This window comes from Hesperophylax consimilis, chromosome 18, assembly GCF_061612785.1.
Source record: "Hesperophylax consimilis isolate HC1 chromosome 18, BYU_Hcon_1.0, whole genome shotgun sequence".
Lineage (NCBI taxonomy): Eukaryota > Metazoa > Arthropoda > Insecta > Trichoptera > Limnephilidae > Hesperophylax > Hesperophylax consimilis.
In genome coordinates, this window is record NC_142853.1 from 3,962,075 (window position 1) to 3,973,601 (window position 11,527).

Genomic DNA, 11,527 nt, shown 5'->3' on the forward strand with positions numbered 1-11,527 from the left:
AAATATTGAAAGAATAAATTTCCACGATTATTACCACGGTTTCAGAAAAATACTTTTCATAAATATAAGTGCTGCATTTTTCTCCTATATATTTATATATGCGTAGTATTCCTGTTCCTGATATTTTAATAAATTCTTAATTATTTTTTGCTCCAACACAACTCATTACTTATTTTGTATCGATTAAATAAAAAAATAATAGTCAAATAATTACGGGAAAAAATTATAATGTTGCCAGTTCAAAAATAAATAATATCACAAGGTGAGCAAACGAAGTGTCAGCTGACTCGAGCTGACTTTTGGCTGCTACTTGTACTTGTTTTATCAATCATGGCTTCTGGTAAAGAAAGGCTGCCCATTTTCCCCTCTCGGGGGTAAGTTAAATCTTTTATAAATCACTGAATTATTTAAGGCAAATGCTTATCAATGACCTATCATGTTCGCTTAGATATTATGATGCCTACTGTTTGGGAATCAATATGAGGGAGTGTCAATCATCAGATCAGACTCACAATAATTACATATTATTTTCTTTCAGGGCCCAGATGTTGATGAAGTCTCGTCTGGCTGGAGCACAAAAGGGCCATGGTTTGCTCAAGAAGAAGGCCGACGCTCTTCAAATGCGTTTCAGAATGATCTTGGGCAAAATTATCGAGGTAGGAATGGCTTTCCAAAAAACTTATTTTATCTGACTACAAATCTCATTTTCTTAAACTGAAATATTGATAAATCATACTAAATAGACCCATTTCACATCTTGGCCATAACTTTATCTTACAACAAAATAAATGTAGTTCAATATTTACCATCCTTTCCACCCTTAAAATGTTTTTCCAGACCAAAACATTAATGGGAGAAGTTATGAAAGAGGCAGCATTCTCTTTAGCTGAAGCCAAATTCGCTTCGGGAGACATCAACCAAATTGTCCTCCAGAATGTCACTAAAGCCCAAATCAAAATCCGTACTAAGAAGGACAACGTCGCTGGTAAGAATATTTCTTTTACTCACTTATACATTCTTCAATCGGATTCTACCTAGCAAAAAACAACCATTTTGAAGCAAAATTATTGTGTTTTTTTTTGTAACATTAATTCCACACAGGAGTCATCTTTGGGGATGCTGTGTGTTTTTTGCTGTATTTTTTTTCATGACTCTGAAATTTAAGTTAGAAACAATGTTTTTTACTACAATATATCTATTTTAAATAGTCTTAAAACATTAAAAAAATATTTGGTTTGACTGAGGATTGAACCTTCCTACCCAGGAACTGGAGTCGACAACTCTACCAATCTCGCCAAATGTCGATCGGGTAGGACCTACATTTATTTTGCGTATTAACTGCTGTAATGTCATTCAATTTCAGAAATGCATATATTTCCGCATGTGTGTATGTGATTATCACCAAAAGTTGATAGAATTTATTGTCATCGACAACGAGTCTATCTGCAGTATTTCAGCTCGATCGGACGTCGGGAAGTGGGTTAATTTCCGCTTCCAAGATTTGCATTCATTCATTACCGAAAATAAAAGTGAAATTAAAAAAAGATGTATTTCAAAAAAGAGTTTCTTGTGATTATTTAATTTCACCTGTTGAATGTATAAAAATGGAACTAAAGTCATTGCATTTTTTCCCCTTTGGACATGGACATTGAACGCATATATTTTCTGAACTCCACCAATGACAATGAAGTCATATGAACAAGAATTTAAAAGCAGTTACCGACTTATTCATGTTTATAAAAGACCTTTGACTCCTAGGCACCAGACAGGTCAATAAAATTGTTAATCTGTTTAATCATTTTCACCAGAAGCAAGGAAAAATTGTGCTTACATTATTTTATTTCAATAAATAACATGTACTTATTTATAATTGAATTTTTTTTTCTTTCAGGTGTCACGCTGCCCGTGTTTGAGTCGTACCAAGACGGTACGGATACATACGAGCTTGCAGGTCTGTCCAAGGGAGGACAGCAGATCACTAAGCTCAAGAAGAACTTCCAGAGTGCTGTAAAGCTGCTGGTTGAGCTGGCATCTCTGCAGACGTCCTTCGTGACCCTCGACGATGTCATCAAGATCACCAACAGACGTGTCAATGCTATTGAGCATGGTAATTATATCTTATCATCATCATATCAACTGTCTACTTACTATACACCCTAGATACTTTGAACATGTTGCTTGTCAAACTGGGAATTGAAACTTGATGAATCTCACTGGCAAAAGGCAAGGCAGGAAAGCATCAGAAGATCACTGATCAATAACTGTCAACAATACTCCGTGCCTTGCAGGACCGTGAGGAGTGGAGGAGCGTGGTTCGTCAAGGCGATTGGAGTAGAGTTTATTTTATTTAAAGCAGAAAAGGTTTACGCATAAGAAATCAGGCCATGCACCCATTGTGCTTTTACCCATTTCACCTCATTCCTTTAACAGTAACCCGGTCCCTTGGATTCAGGTTCAAGTGCACCAGGGGTGTCATTGGGTATTTGGTTATGACTCCTGGTTCCACAATGAGTCTTTCCAGGTATCTGAGCCTTGTTCCCATCAGGGCGGAACTTTGGCACCTATCGGAGTAGGGGCTACTATCCTCAGTCATCATCATCTTCTCCCCCTTGTCGTACTCGAGCCGTGGACCTAAGGCTTAGACAAATCGCCTCCTCTGCTATTTCGGCGGCTTCAGTCTATTCGGGTCGGGGATCCATCACCTCAAAAAGGGGCCTCCTGGTATCCCCGTCCTGCGTTGCTACAGGGCCCAGCCTCTTCTCACAGTCTCTGGAGTTGCGTCTCCTAACTTACATATTGTTAATTATTTTTCTAGTGATCATCCCTCGTATTGAGCGCACCCTGGCATACATCATCTCCGAGTTGGACGAACTGGAAAGAGAAGAGTTCTATCGCCTGAAGAAGATTCAGGACAAGAAGCGCATTTCCAGGAAGAAAGAAGAGGCTGTAAGTTCCATAATGAAAATATCTATATTCCTTTGCCGTTTACTGATTACATAATCGCGTCCGTACAGTCTCAGTTGATGTGTGTAAATGATGCACAAATGGGGCCTTAATGGTATAACACACATACAAACTGCAGAAAATATTATAGAAGAATGTCCACTCTGACTGTTTTTCCGTAGGCACATCTGTGCTGAATCAATTGTCTCCCGATGCCATTGACTTGCTGAATAATCTCAGCATCATTATGTATTTCCTCCACCATATGAAGAAGAGGAAAATTGTAATATTATTAGTGGAGATAGAGAAGACCTTTCATTCTTATCTAGTCAGAAAGCTAATGCATCGAAACAAAGTTATCTTTTCTGAAACTGAAAGATGTTGCTTCGATTCTCGCTTAGTAGGTTTACCTTGACTCTTTTGGTAGTGAGTACAATACAAAATGTGTTAGTAATTTGAGGGCTGAAAGTCAAACAATGACTAAATATCTACAACAAAATATTCCAATAATTCTAGGTCTAAAAGTCGAATATGTTATCCATAAAAACACATACTACATAATAATTCATTTTCATTTATTTGTAAGAAACAAACGACTTCTATAATACAGATATGAAGTTAATTAAAGTTCCAAAAAGTTTCTTCTGCTAAATTTGCTTTGAGATTTAAGTCATAAGTAATTAGTAGGTGAAGGGGAGAGGAAGAGAAGGAGGAATATGGGATAAGGATTGGAGATGCTCCCGACATGTTCACTACTCGCATATTAATTAATGATCTTGTGCGTTACTTCTGTTCTATATTTCTGAAAGTTATTGCTAAGAATTTCCACATTATGAAATTTTTTGTTGTACTTTGCACAAATACGGAGAATTGAGAATATTTTTCTAATGTTGGCTCTGCATTTGGGCAAATGTAAGAAATCGGTTTGTCATGTTGATCTTGATGGTATATGAATTTTTATTAAATTGGTAAGTAATCAAAATTAAGTAAGTAAATCAATTCGAGGACTTAAAGTCAAACAACGTTATCTACAAAAAATGGTATGTCTTTTTGAAGATAATGTTTGACTTATAGCCCTCGAATTATTGGTATGTTTTTTTTTTTTGTTAAACTGCACAAGAATCCTTAACCGTCAATGAGACTAACGCATCCCCGATTGGGGTATGTTGTGAGGCCGAAGTTTGTGGGTAGGGGAAGGAGATGGGCAAGAGGAAGGTGGGGAAGTTCCTGGATCTGGTTACTAAACATGGCCAAAGCCATTTCAATTCTGAATGGTGGTTTTACCCCCAGGGTGATATCTTCCACTCTGGAATGTGCCGTAAATATACTTTACGTTGATTTAAATGAGTAAATTTTTAAATAACACAAATTAATCAAATAAAATTCTATAGCCTTCCCCCTTGACCACGGAGGCCATAAGATAATGTTATTTGAATATAATGCCTAGAATTCTATGATTTTTGTAAATAGCATTGTTTGACCCTTGAATCGATTTACAGCAAATATGCAACACAAGATAAGAGTTTAAATGTTTTTTTTTCTCTTGTGTTTATTATTTCTTTACATTGTATCTTTAATTGTTAAAATAATTTTCAAAGTTTTAAGTTTTTCCGTCACCAGTCTCAAAAAGCCTATGTTTTTTTCAACCGTTGCTGTATTTTGTATGGAAGTCGAGACATTTTTTATTCTTAAGACTACCTGCTTTTAACATTGAAAAATACTAGGTAAAAAGTTAGCATCTAGCCACTAATGTTATTGTATTGAACCAAAGTGTAAAAATACATCCATGACTGAACCTGATAAACAATTTACGGGTGTTTAAAAACCTGCATTACTGCAAAAGAAAAATACATTTAGACCACATATACAGGGTGTCCGGAAACTCGTAGTACAAGCGGGAAACTGGTGAATCTACATCACATTTGGAGTCGATTTTGTAGTATTTTTTATTTTTATTTGAGCTTTCGGTATCGAGTAAATCGAGTTTGAAGTTGATTTTTTTTATTTTTTTTTTAATCAAATTCTTATAAATTATTACTGAAGATCTACTAATTAAAACTATTTGAAAGTAAAACAAATGAAGAAACTCGGATTTGAAGCATTATTTTGAAATCACCCTTCATTTAACCCGGTGTAGTCATAAAATATTTCTGCTCTGCAGGGATAAAACATCTGTTATTCAACCCTAAACACCAGAAAAAACTTTAACCCTAAAATAGCCGAAAAAAATATTTTTTTGGTTTTTTTTTTTTTTGAAAATGCTCAAATCAAAAAACTTTATGTTTTTTTGGGTTCCCCATGTGGTGTAGATTCTCCAGTTTCCCGCTTGTACTACGAGTTTCCGGACACCGTGTATATTACTCACGTAGAATGGTTGTGATGTCCGAATCAGAAGATTCAGTCTTACCAACCAAGCCGTATGTTTTAATGTGATGGTGTTTTATTCGTTTTTAAACGACGATTTATAAATTTTACGTATGATAATACATAATAAAACATATTTATTCAGAATCAGTGTTTATTGATCTACGTGAATATGTACTTTTTACGCCATAATATTTTTCACTGGAGTTCCAACTTGAATTTTTTTTTTTTTTCAGCGAGTTGCCCTGCTACTTGAACAAGGGCAAGACGTCCGCGATGTTGCTAACTTGCTGGATGAAGGAGACGAAGATCTTCTTTTCTAGTTACTCTCTGATCAACTTTATGTAAATGACAACACGTCGTCAACTCTCCGAGGGAAGCTGTCATTGATACTGCATCGCATTACGGCATCGATATAGAACACTTAGATTGGCCCCTGCTGTATAAAAAAACACCCATAACTACTATTGATATAAGTATGTAGTATCCTGTTGGCAGTTGCCATTTTTATATGGTGTAGATCGCAGGCTAGGTTTTTTTGATACCAAAAAGGTTATTTATTATTTCTATATCGATGAATCATAATAAACTTGCATTGGAAGGAGTTATTGCTTAAATTGAGCGTACATATTTATGTGACATTCGTTTCATACTGTTTTATTGTCATGTTCTAACTTTGTAAATAATTATAGATCACACACATATATACATATTTATTAGAAGTATTTATGTATAACTTAATTAAATGACAATATTTTGATTGTAGGTTGATGCTGTTGATGATCAGTATTAAAATCCTTCACCTCAACTGCTTTCAAACTTATAAATTGTATTGTCTAACTTCAATTTTTTATTCGTTTATCCCTTCCGGTTGTCGTGCCGACTTATTGCTTCCATTGCCCTTCTGCTTTTGCAAACTTCCATACTATGCAAACTGTTTGCGTATTCCTAATTTAAAATCATTGAATATTAAATATTATTTCATTCATTGCTAAAACTTGGCCTTACGACATTTGAAGTATATAATATTATGTATTTGAAATACATACAAAGTATTTATTCCGACAATTTTTATTCCCTGTTATTGTGCATTTGAAATTTTGCTTGTGACACGTATCATCATTTCAATGTACAGTTTATTTCAAGTGTCGCCATTAATCACATATTTATGTATGTACATTCCTTATTAATACATAATGTAAATTTTCATATGAATGAATTGCCTATTTATTTAAAAAAAGTGCGTACCTAGGTATTTTTGCTGTAACTATTGAAAATTGTTATTTTATTAAATAATATCATTAATGCCTGTTTGAATACAGTTCTGAGATTCCAGTGCTAGTAAAATCTAGTACTTGATTAAAAAAATATATAGTTTTTCATTTCACAAGTGGCAAAAAACACTAATTGCGTAAATGAAATTAAAGATTTTAACAGGTTTTGTATATATTATTATTATGTATATCTATTGTTTAAGTGTAGTCCATCGTTGAATAAAGTTTAAAAATCCAAATGTGGATAAGTTTAGTAATTGTTATAGAATGTGAGTTTAAATAAATAAAACTTCAGTTACAAACTGTTTTTTTTTTTATTGGTAGCCTTTATTTTCTCTAGAAGGCATTAGACAACCTGTATTCTCCTTTTCCCAATTGTTTATTTTTGAAGGAGCATAATATTGTCATATCTCCGGGTTTCTTACAAACTCTTTAATTAAATAAAACTCTTACAAAGTGCTCTGATATCTCAATTAGGGTGACTGGGTATGTCATCAAAATGACAATTAAACACACCTGCAAAAAGTGATTAAACCTAGTTTTTGTTTCATCACATTTAACCCTAGAAGCCTAATCTATTTTATAGGTACATAAAGCCTTAACATACGTCTTAGAGACGTGCACATGTAAATGACAGCCTGTAGGCCAATATATACCTACTTGTGCCCTATTCTTTAATGGAAAGTTAAGGTTGGTATATAAACTAATAATAAAACACAGTTTTATCAATGAAAACTACTATCACAGGTATTTAATACAACGAATCAAATCATTGTGCTTATATTCAAACAAAAAAATCATCTTCTTAAAAATCAACTTGAACATATATTTTTTTTTTATATAAACTTATATTTTTTTAACATTAATTTCTTATTCATAGGGCAAACATTAAAAGTAATCATGATTTTAATTACTAGCTTTAATTTTAGAGCAATCTACATAGACATCAACTTTGTGCTCAGAAAATACTGACTTTTTGCACTTACAGCACTCAAATTTCGACATTCTATTTTTTTTAGCAGCAAAAAGCTCAGTATTTATGTTTGTTTGGGCTCTGGTTCTCGTGCCTGAAGTTTGTTACCTGAATGAGTAGGTTTTGCGAGAATTTGGTTTATATTTTGCCTTTTTGTCTATATAAGTCGGAGTTTCAAGTCTCATCTCCATCCAAGGCATAACCGAATCTGTGCTGAGTTGTTTAATGAATTCTCTTTTGTTTGATGGTTTAATTGATCATTTTGTGGCCATAAATTACAACAGAATTGACAAAAGCCATGTTCCAGATGCTATAGAATACAGTCATTGACCATCTATTAGTTTTGCGGCTGCACCACATTGAGGAGCACATTTGATCAAATTTATCTACTCCTCCTTTTGTTTGGTTCTAGAAATGAATCATGTCTGGTTTGCCACTTGAATTATTAATTATTGCATTTTCATCACAAGATAAAAGCTATACCATATTAGCAGGTGGTAAGTACGATAGAAGTGTCAGAGGGCCATCAAAACAAAACGTAGAATTGCCAACAGGTCGAGATCTCGAGCTCTTCAATTTTTCGTGAATTTCCCGCTTATTTGATCGAATAGTGCCCAGTAGATTTAATTTGTAATTTGAGCTGGTCCTCGAGAGGTGCGGATTTCATTCATACCTGAAGTTCTGTGAGATGATTGACCCCTATTTGCTGACCAAACATACGTGTCCATTCTTACCGCGAAGAGTATTTCCAGGAACACGATAATTTCGGCATGAGTTGGCAGATTGCAAAGCATGAGCAGCATCAAATGCTAGTACTAATTTTGAAATTTTGAGTCGGCTTCTTCAGTGGGAGCAGATTCTTGTAAAGGGAAAGCCTCTTCAGTTATATAGTTATTCTCATCTCCGCTTTGAATTTCGTCCAAACTGGCTGTCCTCCTCTTCAGGAGCTAATTCTCCCAGAGAAAGACTATCTTCTTAGTCTAAAATTTTAAAAATATCGTTACTGTTTAATATATTAGACCATGACATACTGGTATCTGAAACAATGCCAAAATAAACATAAAATGGATGAAAAATTAACGAAAGTAGAAACATATAATCTCAGTTAAAAGTTACACAAAGCCTAAACATACGTCTCGCAGGCGTACTATACCTCAAAAACTCAAAAATGGCTGGACTTACCTTAGTGATGCAGGTACCATCGGTGAGCTCCTGTCGGCCACTAGGTTGGTTAAAGAGCACGAGGCGCTAACTTCAACCGTTAGAAAGAGAAATAGAATTTAAGATTGTGTGTACGCCTCGCAGGCGTAGATAAGGCTTCTAGGGTTAATGACTCTATATCACTTTTTAAAGGTGTGTTGAATTGTCATTTTGATGAAATATCATGGAACCCTTATTTAGTGGGCTGTTGAAATAATGTGGACTCCAAACTAAAATACTCAACAGTTAACGCCATCTGTCGGTAACCTGATAGACTACTACGAGTGCCGTCTATGGGTGAGCTCTTATATTAATATCAAGGATATCATATTAATATCAAGGAATTAGGTACTCTAAACCAGAAGGTTGTTGGTTGGAGTCATTTCATTTAAATAATTATAATACCTGTCATAGTTAGATGAATAAAAATATGTCAAAACATGACGTGAAGAAAAGATGTAAGATTAAATAGAGATAATAAGTATATAATATGCGCACACTTCACCACAATCATTGATTACACAACTGCCCTGATTATGGATGCTGTAATGCTGTCCGAAAAGAGGTAGCACAACACGCAGTGGCAGCTCGAGCTCTTCTTCGATGATGGGGACCAACAGTTTTTACAAGAAGTCTACTAAAATCTCACTACCCATAGAATATAATGGAAAAGTCATTCCTGAATACAAAATAAATTAAAATTTATATCGGCATTTACCAATTTATTGCTTTGTATAATAAAAATTACACAATATCTTGCAAGATTATCACCGAACTTAATTTGAATGCGCACGATTCCCGCCCGAAACTACAACTTTCTTGAAATAAACAAACAGTTCAGTGTTATTTGGCACAAGGGGATTTAATGGACTGTCCCCACGGTATTTGAAATTCACTTACAAGTACGCATGCGTAGTTACGAGGATTGCTTTACGATAGAAAAAGAAACCAAAGAATGTACCCAAATGCCTGAAGAGACATCTCGGTATGTACCCAATTTATGCGCAATGTTCTGCACACTAAGAAATGTATCAAAGGACTCGATTCGCGCGGCTGGTCACTAGTCGACTAGCTAATTAGAATTAGTAAACTTCAAGGCGTGGAGCGGAGCGAACACCTGTCGCTTGAGAATGATCCGGAGTAAGTTTTATATTATACTAACTGTACCCCGCCATGCATTGCTGTGGCTCAATCTGTCTGTGCAGATAGAGAAATAATAGCGCGTGTTATTTTTACGTCCAAGAGCTAGTGCTGTTTTTCAAAAAAGCATGTTTTGACCTGTCACAGGTGACATCGATATAATGTAGATATATTAAACACCCGCGTATTCGAATACAACGTTGTGTCCAAATTTCAAAGCTAGTGCTAACATTTTCATTTTTATTTATATAGTTTTTGGCAAATGTTATTGGCTTTTATGTTTATAGAATTCATTCATTTTAGTGGTTTTTTTCATTTAGCAGATTTCAGGAATATCTGGAGTGTCCCCACCATCCCCCTGTGGAGAACCGCCAACCCGCGATAATACACCAAAAATAAATCATTATTTATTTATTAATTTACGGACAATATGTCCATTAAAATAGTTATATATTATTATAATCTGTAAATTTGTTTGTGTCCTCTGTGTCCTATGTCAAGGTGGTAGCCGTGTTGGATAGTACCTTATTACTCCGCCAGAGTTCGCATGAGCTGTCAAATGGGAATAATCAAGAGTACGCGAGGTCTACTGCTCGCAGAACTTCTAGTATAATTTACGATGATTTTAAGATGTTTTCTAGCTTTGTGAAATCACTCTAGAGACAGGGTCTGTCATCCAGTAGATTTTTGAAAATCCAGTTTTACAAATAAAAATTTGGAAACCTATTGTTTTATGTCTTCATCAGAAAACTTTCACCTTAATTCAATGTGTTTTGGAATTATTTTCATCTTGGTAAGTACCCTATTTTAAAAGATTGTTGAGAAAAAGTAAAGAATCCATGTTGGGTTTCAATGGGGTTCAGAATGTATGCAGCAATCACACGAGGACAGTACAATGCTGTTTTATCCCCACCCACCCACTGTCCTAGTGTGAATAGAAGTTTGGAAGACAGAACAATGAACCAAGAAACTGTCCCAGAGATAGACGGGCAAGCTATCTCCGCAATTTAGAGTCTTACCCCCACCACCGCGCCCGTCTGCGTAGTCCGCGAGAAACGCGTTTTGACAAGACAGTAGGATAGAAAGATAATATTTTTCGTGAACTCACTCGTAATGCGCGTAGTCGTGTATCCATTTTGACAGCGTTCTGCGTTTGAACTACGGAAGAATTGTTGTATTGTCCCATTGTCTTGGCCCACGCAGTCGAGGCTGTTCATAGATCAGTGACAGGACCATGACAGGACATTATTGTATTGTCTTCTGTATTGTCCTTGTGTGATTCCGGCATTAAACTGTTTTCTTCTTCCTTTATTCCTCCCGAAATAAAATTGTTTTTGGAAATATTAGAAATATTAGGTAGTAATAGAAAATTTAAATGTTGGACCAAGTTTTGCGTCAAGATCAGTTTTTACGGAAACTGGATGACAAAACTGGTAAAAAAGTAATACAGGAGAGAAAGAAAACTTTGATAAGCTGCATAATATATTTTAATAAAAAGACGTAAAACATAAGTCCTTGACGTACAATCAATAAGTACTTTAAATAAAATTATAATAATTAACTAAGTGTTTAAAAATAGTTGCACCTACAAAAAAAAATTTTTTTAACTTAACAACAAATTGCGTTATAATAT

General features: G+C 34.9%; 1 protein-coding gene across 1 annotated transcript; it reads left to right on the forward strand.

Moving 5' to 3' along the window:
- Nucleotides 1-254: 254 nt before the first annotated feature.
- On the forward strand, nucleotides 255-6,808 carry LOC149415269 (V-type proton ATPase subunit D 1). Its single transcript, XM_089642246.1, has 6 exons — nucleotides 255-374; nucleotides 539-656; nucleotides 838-985; nucleotides 1,892-2,107; nucleotides 2,816-2,946; nucleotides 5,544-6,808. The coding sequence occupies exons 1-6, from the start codon at nucleotides 331-333 to the stop codon at nucleotides 5,628-5,630; spliced, it is 744 nt and encodes a 247-aa protein (XP_089498372.1). The 5' UTR covers nucleotides 255-330; the 3' UTR covers nucleotides 5,631-6,808.
- The last annotated feature ends 4,719 nt before the right edge of the window (nucleotides 6,809-11,527 follow it).